The sequence below is a fragment of the Haemorhous mexicanus genome, chromosome 3 (assembly GCF_027477595.1).
Source record: "Haemorhous mexicanus isolate bHaeMex1 chromosome 3, bHaeMex1.pri, whole genome shotgun sequence".
Classification (NCBI taxonomy): Eukaryota; Metazoa; Chordata; class Aves; order Passeriformes; family Fringillidae; genus Haemorhous; species Haemorhous mexicanus.
This window is the reverse complement of record NC_082343.1, coordinates 92,693,222-92,718,268: the sequence shown is the minus strand read 5'-3', so window position 1 is coordinate 92,718,268 and position 25,047 is coordinate 92,693,222. Positions and strand designations below refer to the sequence as shown.

Genomic DNA, 25,047 nt, shown 5'->3' with positions numbered 1-25,047 from the left:
ATTTTGCACGCTCTTTATGGGCAGTTTTCAGTTCCTATTTACTGTGAAAAGGATCTGATACATTATTTCAGTCTAGATTAGTACCTACAGTTTCTTATCATTTCTAGTTCAATAGGATAATTAGTCTCACACCTAAAGCAGGACATTCCAAACAACAAAACCTGTAATTTTTAAGCAAATAAATTACAGTCATGTTCTGAAATAACCATCACTGTGAGACTGGCTCAGTTATCTCCAAGGGATGACTTTATAGCTTTGAGAGCTGACAGATTGTTATGCCCTGAAATTCATGCAGGGAATGGTATTGTGGCTGTAAATCACAAGGGCAACTCAGAGAGTGGCCAGAACGCTTTGGAATCATCTTTACATTCCTGTTTTGCTCAATAAGCCTCTTAGTTGAAAGATAACCCATGATGAGTTTTTTTTCTCCAAGACTGGTAAAGGATAGCTCCTGCGTCATTGACAGCTGCCTAATTAAATTTAAACAAGGCTTTTTGTTTGGCATTTATCTGTACTTGTACTCCTCCAAGGACTATAAAGGGCAAGAAACTCAAATCCAAAGTCAATTTGACTTACGTGATTTGCTTTAGGCATATTTATATCTAAATGGCTAATCTAAAATCCTGGAAGCAACTGTATCAATTAAAATAAATAAATCAAGTTCAATAAATCCATAGCTGGATTGGACTAACATTTTGGCAATTATTCAATATTCTGCTTTGTCTGACAGAGATACCCTGCCCTTGTTGACTGAGTCTACTCAAAAATCTTGTTGAAAGAGCATGTTGCACCACAATCCTGGGACAAGTCCTTTTCTGCTTGGCACACACTGAAATATTACTTTGAGGTTTACAGCTTCTATTGCAGCCTCAGCCTGTGTGCAGTGCAAGAGATTTCCCCTCCTCTTGACCCCCAGGTACCTACCAGAGTAACATCAGCAACATCTTGGAGCTTCATCCCACTGTCTTTCTAATTCCATCCTTGGAAAAAATGTATCTGCTTCACAGTAACTTCTTGCTGATTGAATCAGGCTTGAAAATTATTACTGCTATTCCCAGATTTCTCAAGATTTTTAGGCTTATTGCTGAGAAGAATAGGATGACATAGTAACATTCTTGATCATTTGCTGGGTGGCCCAGCTAGGAGTATCTTAAGGTACCAAAGCCTGCTTCAGCCCACCCAGCAGTAATTTTCCTGGAAATAGCTAAAAATGCAACTGTTCTCACTTTTCTTATTTTTTCAGAATAGCCACTTTGTATTAACAGTGATTCATTTATGGATTTTTTTGCCTTATTACATTGTTTACATGACCACCTGCCAATATAAAATGTGACAATCCCTATCTCCAAGAGTCAAATAGATAGTATACATAAATACAGTCTTAAGCACTCTGATGATTAAAGAACAACACTGAGAATCCTGCTGGTTTTGTTAATTTAGTGTTAATTTTCTTTACCTCTATACTCTCTTCCTCTCAGTGGATGAAGTAGGCTACAACATTTGCTTTCTTTTCAGAATTTTTTACAATAAATTTCTGATTTTTTTTCCTTAATAAGGAAGCTAGGAAGGAATCATAAAATTATAGGCTGCACCAGGCAGATGTCAAGAAATAAATAAGCATTAGGTTCATAATGCTTTGAACTTAGAATCATACTGTATGCTTGGATTTTTCATTTTATCTTTCTAAGAAAGCCAGCAAATCTAAGGAGAGTTCAAGAATATAACAGTAATGAAACTTACACTGTAAAATTAACCAGCACTTGTAGAAGAGCTAAAGCCTTCTTTACAAAACAAATTATTCCATAATCATTTTGAGAGAATGGAAAATACATGAAAAATTCTTGAAGGTGATTTCCTTCCCAAAATATTATTCTAGCTTTATGTCATAGCTACTCAACACCTGAGTCATACAAGTGTGTACATTCATACTTACTGTGGCAACACAGATACAAAGCTCACAAGGAAATTGTTCAATGAGATATTCCCCCAAATAGGGAGGCAAAAACCTCATGTTACTTAAGCTGGGAAGTTTATTGTAAGAGCTTTCAGCTTTCATTAATATTTCTGCTCTACAGAATGTAAAACACTTTCTCAGACTTTATTCAGTGATCTGTTTGCTTATCCTCAAATATTCTGATCAAGGATGGATGAGCTGGCATTTTCCAAAGAGAGTAGAAGCTTAGTTCTTTGTATCAATTCCCTTCTACCAACACAAACAACAAATGACTACATACTCTGTACACAACTACTGAGGTCTTGAGGAAAGAAAGTAGGGCCTTTAGAGAAGTAGGGCCTTTCTTTCAAAACTGAATTTTATCTAAACATCCTCATTCAATCAAGGACTATCGAAACAGTATTGCCTCTTTGCCACAGTGTAGTCTACCTTCCTCTTAGAAAGGTCATAGACTTTGTCAAAACAGATAAGCAGGATTGTTTCAGAAAAAGCTAAAATAATTTTTCCCCCCTCCCTTGTAAGTTTTCTACAAAATGAATAGCATGTAAAAATAATCTAAGTCATTTAGAATTTAAATCCTCTGTTCAGAAGTAATTTAAGGACTTAGAAGCCTGCTTTGTTTGCAAATTTTGTGTAATTTAGGATCTTTTTTGGATCCAGGATCAAATATTTGGATCCTGGATAAACAAAGGAAACATGCAGGCATTGGTTACATCCAAGACGAATATACTTTCTTGAAAGATATACAGGGAAACTTAGAGAATTAAGAATGGTACCCACAGTGCTGTACTGTTTAGTACCCTTTAGCTGTCCTTTTGGCAAGGATGACAAGAGAACATTGAATGACCCTTGATCCTCTCCACTTAGGTGCCCTTGTTTAGCTCACAGGAAGGCAAATCCTGCTCCCAGAACTGAGCCTGCTGTAGTGCAGAAGTAGGTACATTACTTCTGTAGGTGTTCTGCAAGAGCTTGAATCTATAAAAAAGAATCTAGAAGACTGGAATAAAGGTAGTCCCTTCACTTTTTTTCTTTTTTTTTTTTTTTTTTTTTTTTTTTTTTTTAATCCAGGATTTCTTTCATCCAAGATGTGAGACTGACTTGCAGTTTTTCCTCTACTTCATTCCTGATGCTCCCAACTCAAGTGGATACCCCTGGACTGCAAGGTATTTCAGCCCAAGGAAAACACTCTCACTCCCCTTGATACTGCACTGTTGATGGAAACAGAAACAGCTCCCATAATGAAAGGGTTGTCAAGCATTGCAAGGGGCTGCTCAGGGAAGTGCCGAAGTCAGTGTCCCTGAAAGTGCTCAAGAAACAGCTGATCATGGCACTCAGTGCTATGATTTCACTGCCCAGGTGGTATTTAGTCAAAGATTGCATGTGATGGCCTTGGAGGTCTTTTCCAACCCTAATGATTCTATGATTCTAAGCACTGATTCAGCCATACAGTTCCTGGCTACAGCTACCAATGTAGTAACCTCACTTGTAAATATAGATCACAACTATACACAATAAGACTATGCAAATGCAAGACACATCACTTGCATGGGAGATTTTTTACTCCTTAGAAAATACCAATTGGAACCTGAGTGAAATGAATAAAACTCTATGAAAATTACCTTTTTTCCCCTGCTTTTGCTATGTTTAGCACACACAAGCCACTTTTGTTGCTTTTACAAAAGTGACGATGTGTAATTGGCACCTCAAGAGTAATAAATTAGAAAAGCTCCAAATGGCTTTTTGGATTTATTTGTTTAGGGTGTTTGCATGAAAGGTGGCCTTGCAAGAAAGCAAAATGGCTGTTCAAGGAAAGTGAAAAATGACCAAAGTTTTGCTGCTTCTAATTTATTTGATAGATGCGCTCAGGCTCAACAACTGCATTTCAGTGATTTCTGTGGTTTTTCCTTATTTTTATTTTTCTCATTCTCTGAGCTGAAGTGTCCACACCTAAATTTGGCAAAATTTAACTAGCAATGAAACACAGATCCCTTCTGCATCTCCCTTACAGCCTGATTTACATAAACTTGATTTACCTGCATTTGATTATAATATTTTTATTTGCATATTATCTGTTAAGTGGTGCAGTTTTGTCAAAATACTTGCAAATCCCAATTTCCAAAGCTAATTTTAATTTATAAACACTTATTCTTTCATTGTTATTTATAGCTAAATAAAACTAAAAGAATCTGTTCAGCTTTCACATATATGAACAATTTTGTCAAGAAAAGCAAAGCCAACCAAGACTAATTCTGAAATTTTTTTGCAAACATGTAGTACAAAGGGAATTATCTATTCTTAAAAAAATATTTGTATCAAAAGAAAGAAGTGTGCATCTTAATTCTGCATGTCAGTTAAATTGTGCAAACAGTGTTTGTCCAAAAAGTAAAATTTTTGACGGCAACTGGTTGCTAAAATAGAAATGCAGTTTGAATTCCAATGTATTTTCTTTTAAATATATTATTTTTTTCAGAAAACTTCCTGCTGCAGCATGTGTGAGGATTGGTATACACATGCAAAGTCCTAATAAAGACAAGTTCACGGGCTACATGACATCGTAGAGATCAATCTTGAGTAAAATGGTGAAGCATCAGACTTGGCCAATTTATTTTTATAGTAGCCAAATATGCACTGTTCAAATGTATACCTGCTTGTTTTACAGTTCAGTCCTCAGAAAGATTAGTAAGTAGTGTACATAATGTGGTTTTTCGAGGTTTTCTGGGTAGAAAAAGGAAAGACCTGAGAAAAGGAACTGGGAAAAGAAGTGAGATTCTAATACATATTAAAAGAAACTAAAATATTAAAATACTTCAGTATAGTACATTATTTCATATATTTGCCCTAAATAAGACTCACTTTGGTATATCTCGTTGTTTAATTTTTTTTTCTTTTCACTTCAGCTTTCTAAAAATTTGGATTCTACAAGCTGCAAGACTGAATAGTTAGAGACAATTATAAGGGATTGGAAAATCCAAATAAAAGATAACACAATATGGAGTTTCTAACCTTTAGGCTTCTATGTCCCCATTTAGACCTAAATAATTTGTATCTGACAAAGACTGGGTGATCAAAAGAATTCATGTTAGTATATTATCTAATGGTTTATTAATATCTTCATTACAGAACCTCACTAAGTGGCTCAGAAAGAGTTGGAGGATAGTATGGACACCAAAGCTACAACTCAAGCACTTTTTCAGGAACTTATACATAATGTTATTATGTATTTGCACAGATATACTGATTTAAGAAATATTTAAATGTGGTTTGATGTTACTGCACAAAGTAGTACAGGGTCATGCTTGGGTCCCTGTTGATGCTGCTATACAAGAAGCATTTATTTATATAATTTCACTAAATAAAGCCCCACTGCACTCTATGATTTCAGATGTGGCACTCCACAGATTTTTACACCATAACAAGAGCTACAAAACAGCAGTAGGTATCTATGAGTAACAGCACTTACAGTGTTTGTAAAAGCTATTAAAATGCAGGCAACCATAATTTCATAATGAAAAAAACAGGCCTGTATGGAGAAAGAACATTTTTCATCTCTATTCTTTTACTTTATTGTCCTGGAGCTTTTATAGTGCATCTCCCTCTTCTAGTGATTGCTGCACTCTCTAAGAGTCCTGTAGGTCAAACTCAAGGTACTGTGCTTCATAACAAAATCAATTCTCACAATGTTTTTGCTGCAGTTTTAAGAGGTACACTAAGTCTGCACCTTTCATAAAATATAAATAATTTTTTTTTTTAAATTAGCGTGTTTGAGAACTACATTGGTCTACCTATATGACAGAGGTATTCCTATGAATATTCCAGTCACTTTAATACCATCATTGCTAAACAAAAGGAAGAGTGTCCTTCATCCAGTCCATCTCATTGCACAAGTAAAACTGCTCTTTTAAGTCACTCCTTTAGGACACTTGCTAGTATTTTCTTTTCCTTCCTATATTTACATTTCTTCCCCCAAACTGTATTGTTATGAAAGAAAATAAATGCTTTAATTTTTAGGTCGTTGATCCTTCAGACTGATTCCTTACATAGTTCCTCATGCATGTTGCTTGCTGTAGAGGAGCTCTGTGCAGCATCAAGTTGTTATAAACAGATGGGCTGGAAGAAATGGACAGTATTTTTCTATGATGTAGCTACAGATAACATATATATATATATATATCTATATCTATATATCTGTATCAGAGTGTAAGCACATATCTTTATACTGATACAAACATTTACTGGAAATACTAAGAGATTTGGAGAGTCAAACCTCCTCCTTCCAAAAGCAGTAACAGGACACTGACATGATGCTGCTAGGGAAGAAGCTGCAGGGTTATCAGCAGATATCCTGAGTTCCAGGCACAGCTCTAGTCAGCTTTGTCTATGTCAACATCCATTCAGGGTTTTTACATACATTCCTAGATCTATGAGAATAAAAGCTCTCATATATACTTGAGCATTCCTTAAATACGCAGAAAGAACAGGCATATTGCTGGGGAGGTGCCAATCCATGAGATAATCCAGCCCAAACCTTTTTCTTCCTAAGTATAACTTAGGAAATTCAGAGCTGCAAATGCAACCAACAGAATAAGGGAAAAAAGATACAGGCTTCTGTTTGGGCCTTTAATTTTATCAGATCCATTTCCTCTTCTTCCATTTTCCTGAGTAAGCAATAAGTGTATGGATATAGGCAACTGGCTAAAAGTCCCATTAGCCAATGAATGAAACTGAACTGTGGTCTGTAATATTTGTATTTTATCATAAGTGCAATTGCTAAATATGTATCTCTACAGTTTCAGGAAGAAGAATATTTTGCAAGATGACAATATCACAAATGTATTGAACTCTGATGAAAGCTCTTGCAAGAGGAAGTGGTTTCTAAATACATGGCCCGAAAATTCCAGTAAAACCCAAATACTGTTTTTGAACAACCCATGTAAGTTTTCAATTAACATGAAACAGTTCCTAAACTGTGCATTTTACTACATTAATCAAGCTTAAATTTTAGCTACAATGCAAATTCCTCATAAATAATACACAAACTAGAAGCTCTCTGTCATCTGTACATGGAGTCTATTGATATAAAGAGCCCTCTGTATATCTACTTTAATAAGAAGCCCCTAATCTAGTTCACCAAAGGCTAGACTGAAAAACACAAGAACAACAGGCATGCTGGAGGCAATGTTGGTGTGCTAATGTTAAGTGCCATGGCATCTTACTCTCCAGAGCCCTTCCCAAAAACAGAGCTCAAAGCTCCTGTAGTTGTCTGGCACAGCTGAAGTCTCTGCACTTACTGAGTGCAGATGTGTCTGTCGCCCTGGAAACTGATGAACCTTCCAAAATTGTTCAGCTTTTTAGTACCTCAGTGGACTACATCTCGTTAAGTAACTTTGAGAATTGAAAGGAAAAGCCCAAGGCTTCCTTCTAACTGAGCAGAATTCAGAGTAGCTGAACTCTCAATAATTCTAATTAATTCAAACTTGTCCCAAGTCTTGAAGAAAAATTCTTTAAGTTTGTATAACTTTGTTAAAAAAAACCCCAAAAACATATTTTTTGCTTTGCAGTCTGTCGGGAAAGGATAATATGGGTGGAGATACAGTCAACTGATAATGTTTAGCCTGCAAATGGCTGTAGAGTTATTGTGTACCAATCTAGACTGTTCTCCATCAAATAAATGACTGAGTGACAAGTTGTGACTGAGCTAAGTGACAGCAGATATGTATTTTTGGTAACAGGCCCCTGAACAATCACACTGTTCAATGATCAAATGGTGCATTGCATGGTGCAGACAAATTTGGCTCTGTGAATAACACTGCATGTATTTTTTATGCAGGATCTTATGAATACAACTGCATACACTATGAATATTTAAGGGCCATATGCAGGCTGCATCATCTGTTGAGAGATGCCCTTCACTTGGATCTCTATATAACAAATATAAATATTTATTACATTGTACTTGTAATAACATCATTTATAATACTAAAACATGTACAGCTGCATCAGCATTTTCTTTTATATTCTGTCTAGCACAGAAAATAATTCTTATCTGAAAACTTGGTAACTAATGTCAAGGAGAGAATACTTTCTGCCAAGTAAGGACAGCATGAAGGAGATGACAGAAGAACTTATTCTCCACAAAAAATATTTCTGAAATATTAATAAATTGATATTAGAGTTTTGTGTATTTTATTAGTGAAGTCCATTGAATAACTACAATCAAGACAATCAAATAGAAACAAATCAATTCAAATCAAGAAAATAATATAATAAAGTCTGATTTAGATCACATTATCAATATGTGAGAAATTCACAGCAGTGAATTTCAGTCTGAAAGCAGTATTCAGTTCGTACTGCACTGCTCTCAGGACAGTTCTTCTGGTCTCATGAGGAAAGCCTTATTTACTCAGTCTAAGATCTCTATGAATAAGATACAAACTTCAGTTTGCACAGGTAAGCAAAAAACTCCAGACCTGCAGGTTCCCAGACACTAAAGATTTAGTGCTGACTGTGGATTCTGCTCTTAAAAAAACATTAAAATTTTGCCAGTACTTTAACTCCGTACTTATGTTGCTGGATTTTTTCACAATAAATATATTTATACTTTTCATGGACAATATTATCCAAAATCTGAATAAATCCACTATACCTTCATCTCACAGCATCCTTCTAAACCTCAGTATTGTCTTTAAGATAATATAAATATTATCCTGTTTATCGCTATTGTACTAAAAAGAAAATTTGATTTTTCAAGTCACAGCAGATACAAGCTGAATACAGCTTAGCACTTTTTCTAAGTGCCTTGGACATAAATAGCTAATCAATCATATTTAATCAATAAGTTGTTCAGCCATGCAGATTCCCATGTCTATAATTCCAGCTTTATTCAAATGATCTTTAGTCTCAGAACATTCTTCATTGATTTTTTTTTTCTCACCCAAAAAAGGCATAGAGATAGATAAGCGATACATCTTAAAACTTGGAAATACCAGTTTAGAAAACAAAAAAGAAAAAGAAAGTAATCCCTGTTACCTATTTTTATATCCAATATGTTTCACTGTTTTAAGGTCTGGAACAACCTTAAAAGTCTTCTTAGTTGTCCAGGCCTCACACTCATTGACAATGTCCTACTGTGATTATAGGAATGGGCTTCAAAAGTAGAAATTGCTCGCTTGAACATATTTATTATAGCAGTAGTACAGGAGAAAACATGCCATGAATAGGAAGTTTAGGTCTTTATATAGTTTCCATCTACATCCGGGAATGGCAAACAGAATGGATTTAAAGGCACTAAGAATTCCCATTTAAATTATTAAGCAAAGCCTCTGCACAGCAATTTTGTGGATTGCAGTCACATGTAGATGTTGATTATTCTTTTTAAAATCCTAAAGTGTGACAAAAGGCGTCTTATTGTTAGTCTTTTCATTGTCTGCATTGGCACTGAATAAGCATGAGCATAGCTGTTTCAGTTTGAAAACTATTGAAAAATGTAAATAACCATTGATCTTTAAAAAAACAGTTGAATGTGGCATTTGCTTTCATATCAAATAATTTGAAATGAGAGGAAGAACCACATGACATTAAAAGCACAATCTATCTCATTGTGTGGTTCTATTCCAGTGACTTTGTAAAAGCACTGCTCTCCACTTATTTCAGAAGATAACAGGAATCTGCATCTGGCTGGTTTGATCAGTGAACTGAGAGGCGAGAGAGAATATTTGCATTTAAAATTGCTCCTTAATCTGGCTGTCCTAGACCTAGGAGCTGTCATAGCTTCACAGTGTCTTGACAGACAGGCCTATTCCTTGCAAACAAATTATACATTTGTTTGTAAAAGCAAGAAGCTCATCTAAGTATTCATATTATGATGAGTGTCTTTCTGTGCAAAAGTCCTCTTTTTTATCCAAGAGTGAAAATGCAAGTGGAGGTAAAATACAAAAGCAATGTCTATTTTAGTCTCAAATATATTCTGTTTTGGTAATTCTTTCCATCTGGTGTAAGGGAACAAGTGATAAGTCACTTCAAAACTCACATCAGACCTCTTAGAAAGGCTCACCCTAGCTTCTAAAAAAATATAAAGAAAAAATATCACTGGACAGTTCATTACTAGATTCCGATTCAGAAGGAAAAAATTTAGATTCAGAGTCAAACGCCCTCCAAACCAGATCAAAAAGCAAAAGTAATTTTGGCTTAGATTGGATTAAGTACCCTTCTAATATTTAATCTTAAATGGAAAAGTCTGGATGCTCAGATCAAAATATACCATGCAAAACAGTGCCTTTGCCCAGTCAAGTTGCCCAATCCCTCCAAGTGTTGAACATGAGGTTGGATGGGGATTTGAGCAATCTGGTCCAGAAAGGTGACCCTGCCCATGGCAGAGGGTTTGGAACTAGATGACCTGTAAGGTGCCTTCCAACTCAAACTATTCTATGATTCTATGATTCTATGATTTATTGCCTCAACAGGCAATAAATGAGTACTGAAGTACTCATCACTTCTGTATAAATCGTGGATCTCAATCTGTCATGCCTATTGCCTGTTTCACAAGCTACCAACAAGACCTCAGCCTTTAGAGGACCCTCAGGTCCTTCTCCACAGAGCTGCTTTGCAGCAGGTCGGCCCTGAGCCTGTGCTGGTGCCTGGCATGATTCTTCCCCAGGTGCAGTACCCTGCATTTGTCTCTGTTGAGTTTCAGATGGTTCTTCTCTGCCCATCTCTCCAGCTTGTCAAGGTCCCTCTGAAGGGCTGCACAGCCCTCTGGAGTACCAGCCACTCCTCCCAGCTGTGTGTCATCAGCAAACCTGCTGAGGAGGCCTCTGCTCCTTCATCCAAGTCACTGATGAATACCTTAAAAAATACTGACCTCAGTATTGAACCTTGGCAGATACCACCGGTGACAGGCCTCCAGCTAGACCCTGTGCCACTGATCACACCCCCAGGGATCTGCCATTCAGCCAGTTCTCAATCCACCCCCCTGTCTACCCATGTAACTGTTCTATTGGGTTTGTGTGGCCAACTTTTAGTAGTGGGGGAGGGGGCTACAGGGGGAGCTTCTGTGAGAAGATGCCAGAAGACCTTCCCATGATCATCAGAGCCAATGACAGCCAGCTCCAGGACAGAACCAGCATGTGCAAAGTCTGGGCCAACCACAGTTGACAGCAACCCATCTGTGATAACAAACTTAAAAAGAAGAAGAAGAAAAAGAAGGTATTGCTAAGATGTAATTGTGGCCAGAGAAGAGTGGGGTGAGAGGAACATGTCAGAGGAACAGTTCTGCAGACTCCAAGGTCAGTGCAGAAGGAGGAGCAGGAGATGCTCCAGATGCTGCCAGAGCTGGGATTCCCCTGCAGCCCCTGGTGCAGCCCACGGTGAGGCAGCTGTGCCCCTGCAGCCCTTGGAGATCCATGGGGATGCAGAGATCCACCAGCAGCCCTTGGAGGAGCCCCACACTGGAGCAGGTGGATGCCTGAGAGGAGGCTGTGACCCCATGGGTGGCCTGTGCTGGAGCAGGCTCCTGGCAGGAATCGGCAGACCTGTGGAGAGAGGATCCCATGCTGGAGCAGGTGTAGAACTCCTTTCTCTGAGCAGCAGCAGAAACAACCTGGGATGAGCTGACTGTAAGCCCCATTCCCTGTCTCCCTGTGCCTGGGGAGGGGCAGAGCTGGGAAGGAGATGGGGGTATGGGAGGGGAGGTGTTTTTTAGGTCTTATTTTGCTTCTCATTATCCTGTTCTGATTTTGTTGGTAATAAATTCAATTAACAACCCCAAACTGAGTCTCTTTTGCCCTTGATAGTATCACTCACTTTGATGAGTGATTTCTCTCCCCGTTTTTATCTCAATTCTTGAACCTTTCATTATATTTTGTCTCCCCTGTCCAGTTGTGGAGGGGAGTGATAGAGATGCCTTGCATCCAGCCAGTGCCAACCCACTACAACTATCTGGTCTCAACCCAACATTTTTCACTTCTTAGTCTGTCCCTGACCTTGCAGAGACGTGAGCACGGGCGTGCGGCTTAGTTGTTAGCTTCAGTTAAAGCCCAACACTGGGTCACAAACCCTCTTGATCCCAAAAGCTGCATGGCAGCTGCCAGATACACTCTCTATCCAGATTCACAGCCAATTAACTGCTTTTAAAGTGAAGAAAAGTTCACATAGTAACTACTTTCCCTTTGCATGTATTTCTAATGTTAGTACCTTCTCTTCCTGTGAGCAAGAAGTTCCTCTAAGATAGAATCTAGGGTGCACTCAACATAAAGCAAGTTTCAAAGGCAAGGAAAGAAAAAGGCACGAGGTGAGTCACTCCTCCTTCCTTCTCCAGCCCTCTTTTCTGAAAGTTCTTCCAAATGTTTTTCTCTCTGGCTAGGCCTGACATTCAGTATCTTGCACATGAATATATATTCACCACAATGACAGGACATTTCTTGAGAAACCTTCAGACATCTGCTTTTATGAATTCTCAGAAAGGCCATCGGAAACCTCAAAATTTTTATATAGTGGATAATCCAAACTTTTAAATGCTTATCCAAACCAATTTTAATAGTTAGATGTTTCAAGGTCAAACAGTCAATACATTCTCTGATTAGTAGTGCTCAGCAAATGGCTAAAGATTTTTTTTCAGGAAATGCTGTCTAAACATTTTTAAAAAATCTGTTGTAGCCACTCGATACTATTTCTTGAATTCACTTTCAGATCAGCATTCAAGTTACTATATTTCATTAGAGCAAAAAACAAGCAAAAATACAGAATATGGATACTCACAATCAATGACAGTGCATTCATATGTACCACTAATCAAACCAATGGTGCTTGCAAATAGTAGGAAAAAAATGGTGTGAAATACTGTAACCAAAAATGAAAAATATAAACTCATAAGGAAATTCTAATATACTTATGGGTTGCTTAGAAGCAGGAAAAAAAAAGTGAATTGGATAAATTATTCCTTATAAACTAGTTTTTCATCTGTAGGATTAAGGGGTAAAGAACAACAATTACACATGACATTTGCTGGAGGTCCACAAATAGATTCACTTGCTTTTAGTGCCCAGCCAAGCATCTAATTTATTATATGGTTTATTTGGGAAGAAAAAATGTGTTGATTACTTTCCACAAAATAAATATATTTTCCCTAAAACATCATTTTCAATATTATACGCAGATATATGACAGTGAACTTTTCCTTGTAACAGCATAGCATCAGAGTTCTAGTTATTATCTCAGCCCAGAAAATTATTTAGACTGAACTTATAAACTTCTATAAAATAACAAGAAATTTTCATTGCAAACTGGTGCATGATAGCAAGCTAATATATTCCTAGCTGTGGAATAGAGATGTTGAAAGGACACAGGAGATGGAAGATCTCCAAAACGTGAATTTTGACCAAGAAGGCAGCACTTTTTTAGCTGCTGTCTAAGAAGGGGGAAAAAACCCACAAACACATATGTTCGTTTTTACTGGACTAATGTATCACAAATTAAACTGACTATTTTAATTGGGTCTATGTTTTGTGCTCCTGAGAGTGTGGGCATTTCAAAAATACAGGGAACTGGCTGAATGCCTTTCTAACCTGGATAATCCATCTGCCTCAACTTCTCTCTCATTTTGCTTTCCATACATTTACCATCCAGAAAAAGTGCAAGAAATGCTACCTAGAAGATGGTTAATACTCTAGGACATTTACTACTACTGTAAATGAAAAAAGAAATTACTTCAATTATAATCCTAATTTTATGTTACAAGGGTTCTGTATCTGCACAGAAAGGAAGGTCTCATACATTTGATACTAACAGACAATAATACACTGTCAAGGAAGTGTGTACTTATGAAATTCCATTTCTTAGCAGGACTTTTAGCTCATTCATTAATGGAAAATGTGTTGAAGTAATAGAGGAGTGACTTTTCCCCCCCTCCTTTCTTGCTGCTGTTGCTCAATTGTGATTCTTAGAATTAAGAGAATGTGCATCCCTGATTTGAAGTGGCTGTGATCTAGTCGCTACATTACAAATACACATGGTTGAGTGAAGCTTTAAAAACAAAGAATAATTTCTGATTCATTCTCCTTCCTTCTGTTCTAGGAAGACTATTAACTGAATAAAAGTGCATCTTTCCCTGGTGGTAGTATTAGGGAATAGATTGGACGTTCATACTACTCTTGGACTTGCCATGGCTGGAAAAATTCAGACATCATATTTGATAGCACTTTCTTCTCTATTTGGATATCTGTTGTTATGGTGATAGTTCCAGGAGGAAACATTAATGAGGATGACTTGAAAGCTTTGATGTGTACAGCACAATTATTTTTAACACCTCATAAGAAAAGGTGACAGTCAGTTAGTACTGCTCCTGGCTAAAGATGAATCATTGTATCAGCTTTCATGAAAACTACCTGAATTTCTATTTGTTATGTATCTGTAGCACAGTGTTGAATACAAATATGTAATAAAAAGGATTTGGAACAACAGCCTGCTTCCCCTCCACCTCCTCATTTTCTCACAAAGTGTGTAAGCTGTTATTCTTAGGACCCTGGTTACAGTAAAAACTGACTTTAAGTATACAATACATATTTTAGAATATCTGTATTTCTCTTTTGTGACACCCCAAGAACTATCCAGCATGAGCTCTCATATCCAAAACTAAGCTGTGAACAAACTACAAACCCACATTGCCAAGCACAGGCCTGCAGACACACTGCATCACCCAGACTGCCGTTCACCTGCAGGGAAAAGCGTTAGAGACAGAGGAGCTTTCTCTTTTGGCCTGGACTATTCCATCTCGGAAGGACGCCATGTCCATGGCAGAGCTTGGCTCACGGGTTGTGAATGAGGGCATTTACTTACATAGTCTTCATAGGGCTCGTGTGCGGGCGGCGGGGGCGGTCGGTAACCCGGCACGGACGGGGCGCCCCTGGCCCGAGGGGTGGGCACGCCCCTGGCCACCGGGGCGACGGGGAGCGCTCCGCGTGTCACCGGCGCTCCTCGGGGCGCTTGGGCACCTCGGCCAGGCAGCGGGGGGGGAATGGCTCCCCCACGGCCCCTGCGGGGAGCAGAAAGCAATGATCACTCTGGCGTGTCCCCATTTTAAAGGCTCTCACGTTTTTACTACTATTTAAAGCATCATGTAACTCTGGGGTTTTGGCAGCTACAATGTCAAGCACTTTGAGGCAACATCTCAGGCAGAACTCATATTATGGAAAGATATTATTTTTAAACTACCCAGTGCCTTTTGCACCTGATCCTCTTGTTGCTTGTACTAATTAGATTCTGAATCATTGTAATTCACAGGGTTGCAGAATTACTCCAAAGCAGTTCCAGAAGATGAAGAAAACGAGGAACCTCTTCTGTTGCTCTCAAACTATTTTACAAGAGCAGTCATCACTCTCATTTTCATGCTTATTGGTGAGTGAGAGAAATGGATTGGCAGAAGATATTGCAGGACAACAGAAACTTGCAAGGCAAAGTTGAGGAAGAATATAAAAGGAGAGGAATAACTTTTCTTCCTTTCTAACTTAGTTCAGCACAAAGGATTGGTAGTGTGGGATTCTACCTTCCCCCACTGCACAGAGAGAATAGAGCATATAGACAAGCATGGAAAGAGGTTTAGCATCCTCTGGGCTACTTATGCTGTATCTCCCTTGCTGTACAAATTAGTAAGTCAGAAGAAGCTGATGCTGTTTAGAAAGACTTATATCTATATCATGTGATGAAACAGAAGGGGGATAAATCAGGGTAGCAGTCTGTGAGTTTTGTGTGACAGCAATATGCTCCTGGTGTGCTGTCTTTTTGGAAGACTGTGAACGCCAGGTAAAACAACCCTGCATGACACCCAGATCAACAGCTGTGAATGGAACTCAGGTCTCCTGTAGCAGTAGGAACTGTGGCTTGTTCCCTGCTGAGACAACCAAACCCACTGCATTACCTTGTGGTGTTCGTTACTTTACCACAAGTTTCAGTAGATGATTTTAGACTCGCAGAATCAGTGAATGGTTTGTGCTGGAAGGGACCTTCAGAGATCCTCCAGTCAAAACCCCATGCCTTGGGCAGGGACATCTTTCACTAGATTGAATCGTTAAAGATATGTCCAACTTGACCTTGGACACTTCCAGGGATGGGGCACCCACAACTTTTTCCAGTGTTTCTTCCCTATGTCCAACCTCTTTTCATTTAAGACTAGCACAAAGTCTCTCTCTTTCTTATTAGCCCTTTTTTTATATGGAATGGCTGCAATGAGGTATCCCTGGGGCCCTCTCTTCTCTGGGCTGAACAACCCATCTCTCTCAGCCTGACTTCATAAGGAGAGGTGCTCCAGACCTCCGACCACTTTTTGGCCTTCCTCTGGACTTGCTTCAACAGTTCTTTTTTAATATTCTCCCGGGATTTTTGACTGGAAATTAGGGAAGGCATCCAAGATTACAGGATCGGTGTAACTGATTCAATCATCTGGGCATTTTGCAGGAATTGGAGGCCAGAACTCCACCAATTATGCTTTGAAGCCAATTTAAAAGCTGCTAGTTTGCTGCAGTGACATTCTGAACAGCATTATTAAGTCAAGCTGTTCAGAGATCTTGGATGTCAGGAAGACTGAACCCAGATACTCTTTGAGTAGAAGATGGTCATGAATGCCAACTGCAAAAATTTCTGTGTAAGTGCATCACACTGCCAATTAAAAAGCTCATGTAGGAAAAACTGATGGTAAACATGAGAGACACCCTCAGGGAAAAAACCACAGAGGTCATAGGAAAGATCAGCCCATTCAATTACTGATCAACTCCTTTGTCAGCACAACATAAGGCATCCCCATATCCTATTTCCTCCAAAAAAAGTGTTCATTTTTTAGGACTCATCTTGAAATTGCCTTTATGGAGAGAAGACTAGAAGGAGCTAGGTAACTTAGATACTCAAGGAAATGAAGTTCTTAAGAGTTCACAGGGAAAAACAAATTTTACACTGGCCTTAATAATAAGCAGAGATATATGTTCTTTAGATATGAAAAAATACTCAGGCACATTCACACCCCAAAGTTTTTAGATTATGCCAATCAAATTAACTTAAAACTGATTACCCATCAACACATATAATGAAGTTTATCTATATAGGTATATTTGTATATACAGACAGTATAGCTGTAATATGTATAAAAAGTAATTATTTGGCAAATAAAGTTCCACCTAGACCATGAGGCCTTCTCTGACTACACTATTATTTTGACCAAACATTTTATGTTACTGACCATACTGCCTTAGTACTAGCATAAAAGTATTCTTAGAAACATCCTTTTCCTGTCTTCATAATCTGCTATCATCTGTTGTCACTCACTGTGCCATGTGACCTATAGATCAGAAAATCTGGAACACTATAGACCACACCAGTTATCAGAAGATAGATATTTTGGTTTACCGACCAGGATATGTATGAAACTGTATTTTTTTTCTTTTTTTTTAACGATGGGGTTTTTTTTACTATTGCTTACATTTTGTAAACTACTAACATAATGGCTCAGGTTACCACACCTTGAAGGAGCTGCAGGTGGCACACGGATCCCTCTTCCTCGAATGCCCCGTCCACGTGATGAATCCTCAGAACCGTTCAAATATGAAAGCTCTCTCAGCTGCTCCTGGCGAATTTCATCGTTATAATCCTGAAATGCAAAAGGTGAAGCTTTCTGAAACTTTGTATTTTGGCTGAGCTGGCAAACCAACCAAACCAGAAATTCTGTGGATGGCATTTTGGTGAATTGTTCTGCATTATCACTGGTATGCTGAAAAATTGTACAAGTGGGAGTGGACAACTGCCTATAATATATGAACAGAAAAATGTAGGTGTATGGGTAGTGAAGGTGGACATAAAGAGTATGAACATGCAAAAAAACCCACAAAAGCCATAGAAGGCATAATTACCGAGAAATGCATCTATATGCAAAATGCAGATGGACTTTCACATACAAAAGGTACTAATTTCAATCGACTTGTAATTAGACCCAAAAAAAGCATTTTATAATTTTTTTTTGCAAACTTCCCTGGCTACTTTTATACACTTAAAATACAAATTCTACCTTATTTTGAATATTAACATGACTGGATGATTTAATTCAATACCAATTAGCATTACAAAATGTAGAATTCACTTATTTTGTATATCCTGAAACAGCCAAGTAACAAAGTTATGTTTACTATAAAAAATATAAAATAAAATAAAATAAAATAGGCCCATTTTATGTCAACAGGGTATAGACTTTAGCACTGCAATTTCTTTTGGCTCAGTTAACAGAACACCAGATGAACTTCCTTTTCTCACTGATACAAAATAGAATCGCAGACTCATAAAATTATTTGGGTTGGAAGGGACCTTAAAGATCTAATTCCAAGCCTCCTGACATGGACACTGTGTTGACTTCCTCTTCATTGGAATGCATGATTGAGCGAGGTGATCCTTGAATGTGGACTATGTCTGCTGGGCCCCTCTTCCTCCCAGGGCTCTATTCTACTGCACTCCACAGAGCAGTTCCCTGGAAAAAGTAAAGTCTGCTCTCCTCAGGTCCAGGCCAGACCTTGCTGTGCACTCTCCTCCCTGCCCTAAGGCTCTGAGCTCCATCATTTCATGGTCACTGCAGCCCAGGCTAGCCTTGAGTTTCACCTTCCCCAGCAGCCCCTCCCTGCTGGTGAGAACAAAGTCCAGCACAGAGTATCTCCCCAATGGCTTCTCCAGCACCAGGAGAAGGAATTTACTCTCAATGTATTCCAGGAATGCACTTGCCCTGCTGTGTTGTCCCTCCAACAGATCTTGGGGACGTTGAAGTACCCCATGAGGACCAGTGCTTGTGAACCTGAAGCTGCTCTTTTCTGTCTATAGAGTGTCTCATCCACTATAATACACAACAATGGAGACATTTACTTTATGTTTGTTCAAATTCCTCTGTCAGAAATTTCTTTTTTTGTTTTTTTTTTAAGCTTCCTTCCATTTTATCCAGCTGATCACTGTACTGAAAGTCTGCTGCAGCAACGAGCTCACTGGCAGCACAGCTATGTGATAGCTAATTATTGTTTCAAAACAGAAAGATTATTGAAATTCAGCTCTTCTGTCCTTCCATCGTTCCACAAGCAACTGCCATTGACTGTCATGCAAGGACCTGAAAATGCATTACAAGTGACACCTCTTTCAGCCAAGTTGAAGACCAAGCAAATGTTGAGCTCAAACTGTGGCCTTGCTTGTTCCTTCTCCCACCTAAGGAGGTCCAGGAAATCTGTTTAAAGATATGATCCTTATCCTGCTGTGTTCTAAGAGTGTAGGCCTGGTCACAATTTCAATTCTAAAATCTAGAGTGTGTAGCTGGAGAAAAATCTATTACTGAAATTCAGAAAAGAACCCTATTTATACAATATAGTGTGTGATAATTGCAGCACAATCATAATTAAAATTAGTTCATCTAATTTATTAGGCAAATCCCTAATTTGACAATAAAATAGATAATGGCTTTCATTTCATATCATGTTCAGATCTTTTTGAACTTTTTTCTATCCTTCTAACACTAATAGTTATAAACCAAAGACATCTTCTAAATTAATGTGCTCTGTAAAATACAGAGGGAAAAACAGAATCAGTGAGATCACATTTACATCAATTGTTGGAACAGGTACCATCAACTGTGTCCTCTTAATATCACCTGTTATTCGTACTGGCTTTACAAGGATTAGGACTTCAAACTTGCTGATTAAATTCACCCTCCAAATTCCACACGGGTACTGAGACCAAACTACATTAATACATTAATAATGTAGGTACATTTTGTAAAAGGAAAATGTGGGAGGGAAAAAAAACCCCAAAAAACCGACCTGCAAGGATCAGAAATTGTAATGTCTGTGTTGCTGCTTTAACCCCTCTCTTTTGGAATATTACTGTATAAATGAATTCTACTAGAAATTGCCTCAAAGAAACTATTACGCCCTCAGGTAAAAATATAATTTAAAATCTTAGTATCAACAAAACAGAAAACACAAGTCACATTTATAATATAAAACAACATCTGAAAAACTTCACCATTCTGTTATGCAATGCCCTTAGTTTTTGTGTGCAGGTTATTTGCTGCACATTCAGTTAAGAAACAGCATATTTTGAAATGACAAGGTAAAGACAGCAAAGTACTCCCAAAGGAAGATGCTGGGACAGGTCTCTTGAAAGAGAATTATTTTATTAAAAATATAACTCTATATAGATAATTTATCTTACAGGCTCCTTAAAAAGCATAAGGATCATAATTTCTAAACATGAAACCTGAAATTTTCAACATAAATTCTCATTTTTCCTCTTCCCTTAAACAGAAACATAACACTGAATTAATCTTTCATAGCTGCTACAAGTATAGCTAGAGTCAGGGTATCTATCCTGATGAATATTTAATTGCATCTGAGTTCAGAGCTCAGCACATGAGCAAAATTATGCTGCTGATGTTTCATATATATCTAGTTCCAAAAAAGAGTACATGATGTTTCAAGGCATACCTATACTGAACGAAGAACAAGGAAGTAGCTACACACTACAGCAGTATATTCTGTTCCAAGAAAAAAAAACCCAAAACAACCTCCTTTTTATGTTAAAATAAGCTCATGAAAAATGTCCTGTACTTCATAGCTTTTCTTATAGCCTTCTATTAGTCTTATACCTATTCTTACAGCTGATAATCTACATTGACCTATTTATTTTGCTCTTGTTTATATCCCTAAAGACATAACTACCTATAAACAGCTTTTTCATTTGCTGCTGATAAGGAGGCTGCAATTGACTTTTATCATGGTGGTCAGTGTTTGCTAACTGTGAGCTAACCACCCATGTCTATGACTATTCACCTAAACACAAATCTTGACTTTAGAAATGTGAAGGACTTTCAGCATCAGCAAAATCATAGCATCTAGGGCTACCATAAATTGCATGTTTATGTAAATGCCTAAAAAACCAAATTACATGTTTTAAAAAAACATTCAGTAGTCCAGAAAACATCAACATGTTTACCCCAAATTACTGCAATTACGTTTATTAATGAAGGTTTGGAGTGATTAATTAGGTTGGTTGCCTTGAATGTTGTAGGAACAAAGGAAACCCATGAGCAGGTTTTCCAGGAAATCAGAGTCTGGCTGGGGGCAGCTCCCCCACAGGTCTAGAAGCACTGGCAGGAGATGCAGCAAAGAGGGGAAAGCACATAAGCTGCCAGAGAACTCAATAAACCATTTTGGTAAAAGAAAAGCAAAGTATGATGCAAGTTCCAAAACCTGATCTGAATTAACAAGAACATGTAGTGACAAGGGAAGAGAGTTAATAAAGAAATCAAAGGGTAAGGCACGGAAAGACCAAAAGGATTTGGGGAATATGTATCTATCATTAGCATAACAAAGGCTCATAGAAGTTAATGATAAATCAATCCTTAAAGGACTGTGATCTCCTGTCCTGATGTACTCTGCCCATTTAAGTTCTATTATAATTCTATTAATAAATATCATTACTCTTATCTGTGACAGCTGAATTTCATTCTTACCAGATAGCTAGGGGAAGAGTAATTTAGGTTACATTCAAACTACCTTAAAAATGCGGAGTTATACATGTCAAATCTAAAATGATAATCACAATATTTCACACTGACAATTTTGAAGCATGAATAAAGAACTCTTTCACTCCCACACATGTAACATCCTCTGAAGCTCTGTGTTGCCAGCACAGAGCACCACATTCCCTGACATATGTTTGCCCATCCTGACACACTCTCTTCCTGTGCTCAGGGAGCAGAAAGGGAACAGGAGATGGATTTGGACTCCTGCATCATTTCTGCATCCTGCCCAGCTCCTTGTATCAGCAAAAGAATTCCAGGGCTCTGTGTATTTGCCCAGATTCACTGAAGCTAGACAATCTCCCCTAAATTCTGCTGGTGCTGCCTTGGGGCTATTTTCAGGCAGCTTAAATTCCAATTAGGCTAAAATTTCCATTGAGTACATGCTTCAGAAAACTCACAGCCAGAAAATGGGACACAGAAGACACAGTGAATTTTAGGTGGAGCCAGGTGATGGGAATATAGCCCTTTTGTTTTGTTTGGTTTTAGATACATTCTAATTTTGGATACTAAAAGAGACATTGTCCACATGCTCCCTTCTGTATATGGGGAAGCACTAAAAAGCACTGTGAAAATACCTGGTGATAAGGAGTTCCTGGAGTTCCTGCTTTTTTGTCCTTACAATGGTAAACTGTGCTATACTTCAGCTTCAGGGCATAGTGAGAGCCACTTATCTGGACTCACGGGGTCAGGATCTGCAGTTCAGTACACTGAAGAGGCCAAGAACCCTGGAATTTCCACTTTTTAGTTGAGTGCTTTAATATCAGGCTGTTACAAAAAAGAATAGTACTGGCTGCTCAGTACTTGAAGTACTTGACAAACTAAATCCTGAGTTGATGAGATATTTGGTATTTCCTGTTACTTTTTTACATTTTAAAATCCTGCTCTAAGACTCCAGTGCACTCAAATATAAACATACTGAACTTCTTTCTGCACATACCAATAGCATTTATCAGTGTCAGGTTAGTAGACTTAGAACAATTGTGCCAGGTAGATTGGATAGTCCTCTCCATTACCTTAAATTTGGCTGAGACAGCTCCTGAGGTGGGCATGTAAATTAATTGCTGCACCTGGGTCAGGGCAATCCCTGATATCAATCCAGGCTGGGGGATGAGCAGATCCAGAGCAGCCCTGATGGGAAGGACCTGGGGGTGCTGGTGGATGAGAGAGTGACTTGGCAATGTCAGCTTGCAGTCCAGAAAGCCAAACATGTCCTGGGCTGCACCAAAAGCAGCATGGTAGCATGGTCAGCAGGGTGAGGAGGGGATTCTGCCCCTCTGCTCCACTCTGGTGAGACCCCACCTGCAGCTCTGCATCCAGTTCTGTGGTCCTCAGCACAGGAAGGACGTGGACATGTTGGAATGAGTCCAGAAGAGGGACACCAAGATGGTCAGAGGGCTGGAGCACCCCTGCTATGAGGAAAGGCCAAGAGCTGCAATTGTTCAGCCTGGTAAAAAGAAGGCTTTGGAGTGATCTAATTGTGTCACTCCAGTACCTGAGGGGAGAATATGAGAAAGATGGAGAGACTTCTTAAAAGGGCACAGAGTCACAAGACTACTTTCAAACTGAAAGAGTAGGTTTAAATTAGATATTAGGAAAAAATTCTTTACTGTGATGGTGGTAAAGCAATGGGACACGTGGCCCAGAGATGCTGTGGATCACCCATCCCTGGCAGTGTTCAAGGCCAAGTTGGATGGGGCTCTGAACAATCTGGTCTAGTAGGAGGTGGTTGGAACTAGGCGATCTTTAAGGTCCCTTTCAATTCAAGCCATTCTATGATTCTATGAACTGCATCCTTAAGCTTCATGCTTTGTCTTTCTAATATTAATTTGAAGTCCATTGCAAAATATGAGATTCATCTGTAGCTGAAACCATGCCCAACCAAGCAATTCCTACAAAGTTCACCAGACCTGTGGAAACTGGCTCTAGCCTACCCTCCCTGTGTGTATGATGGGTATGGCATATGTTCTCAACAGTACATGGAGAAGCTCAAACCCCACAGCTGGTTTGATGTTCCCAGATAACACCCACACTCGCTGAACCCATGTTTAATGTATATGAATGGTTTCCTGGTTACCTACAGTCAAAGCCATCTGTTAGGATGGCTCTTTGCCCGTTCACAGATTGCTCTGGTTATCACACCAGAGCATAGGTGCCAGGTAATGATGGGTTTAGATGGACAGCCTGCAGTGCACCCCAAGTAACAAAGCGGCTGCCAAAATGACTCCAGTACCCCGTTAGCAACACACGCCTCTTTGCATTTGCCCATATACACTGGCACTCAAGTAAGGCCATTTTGTATGCATGTAGTTCTCTGGCAGACCCCAATAAATATACAAAAATATAAATATAATCCACTGAGCCCAAGGAAGAAATTACTTTCTCTAAGCAATCAGCATCTTAGGCAGATCTACAGCCATAACCGTTATGCACTTTCACTTGCCCCATATGCAAAAAGCTGCTGCCTTTACCTGATTACAGCCAGTCTGAAAAATAAACCATAATTGTGTGAATCACCCTTAGAGATTGAAACACATAAAACAGACCATACATTTCTTTCAGTTGCAGTTTGAATGTGTTGCAGCCAATATGAGTTTCAGCTTCTAAATGCCTATGGGCAGAAAGCAAGCAGACATAAGCTAGAGCCACGTACACTTGCCTTTGAGGTTAGTTGACAGCTGGGGGATTTGTCAGCTTGCCACAGAGAGCACTCACCCAAGCGTGGATGTCATTTTTCTCTTTGAGCATGCACAATTAAATCTGCCTGGCATCATCAGCATGGGGCATCGCTCTCTACAAGCAGAGTGGAAGGGAGGGGGGTGTTTGCTCCTCGGCATCTGAAGAGAAGCTGCCAATCCCAGGGTGGAAATTGTACATAGGCAAAGTGCTAAGAAACTTCGACCCAGATATTTTAGTCTTTGACAGAACAGAGCAAAATAAGTCTCAGCTAATTGCATAACCAATTTAAATTTTGTTTTTCATACTAAAGAGACCTTTCAACAGAAGATTATTACAGTTTACATGGAAATGCTTTTAACCACACAAAATAATCACACTGAAGATGGGGACATGGCTTTTGAAAAACTTGCAGAAGCCTGTATTTAATTTCAGCCATTTACTCCAGTTTGTTCCACCCCTCTTGCTCACAGGCCCCATAGAAATGGATACTGTGGTCTGTAATTCATTCAAACGACAGCTATGCTGCCACAGAAGTCGCTTAGCTGACAGCTCCCTATCCCTGAATTTAATTCCAAGTGAGCTCTGCCTGCCAGAGACTTGTGCTTATTTACAGCTGTCACTTGAAAGAGACTTATAAGGGAATTGGTAATAAGAGCAGAGGGAATATAGCAGGCTACAGGAAGGGTGGTGCAGCCACCTAATCCTAAAGAAATTGTTATGGATTCCCACTGGATGTTTACACTGGCTTCTTGGAATGAAGGGATGTGATATGGCTGTTCTTCCTCCAGGAAAACCCAGTTGCTTCAAAGGAGGCAGGGAGAGGAGTAGGACTGCC

General features: G+C 38.8%; 1 protein-coding gene across 1 annotated transcript in view; it reads right to left on the bottom strand.

Moving 5' to 3' along the window:
- Positions 1 to 25,047, bottom strand: part of KHDRBS2 (KH RNA binding domain containing, signal transduction associated 2) — a 308,356-nt gene that overhangs the window by 79,416 nt on the left and 203,893 nt on the right. The window contains exons 5-6 of the mRNA XM_059843398.1: positions 17,452 to 17,579; positions 14,783 to 14,978 (exon numbers count right to left, since the gene is read on the bottom strand). Coding sequence (XP_059699381.1) covers positions 14,783 to 14,978; positions 17,452 to 17,579 — 324 coding nt within the window. The remainder of the gene's footprint in view (positions 1 to 14,782; positions 14,979 to 17,451; positions 17,580 to 25,047) is intronic.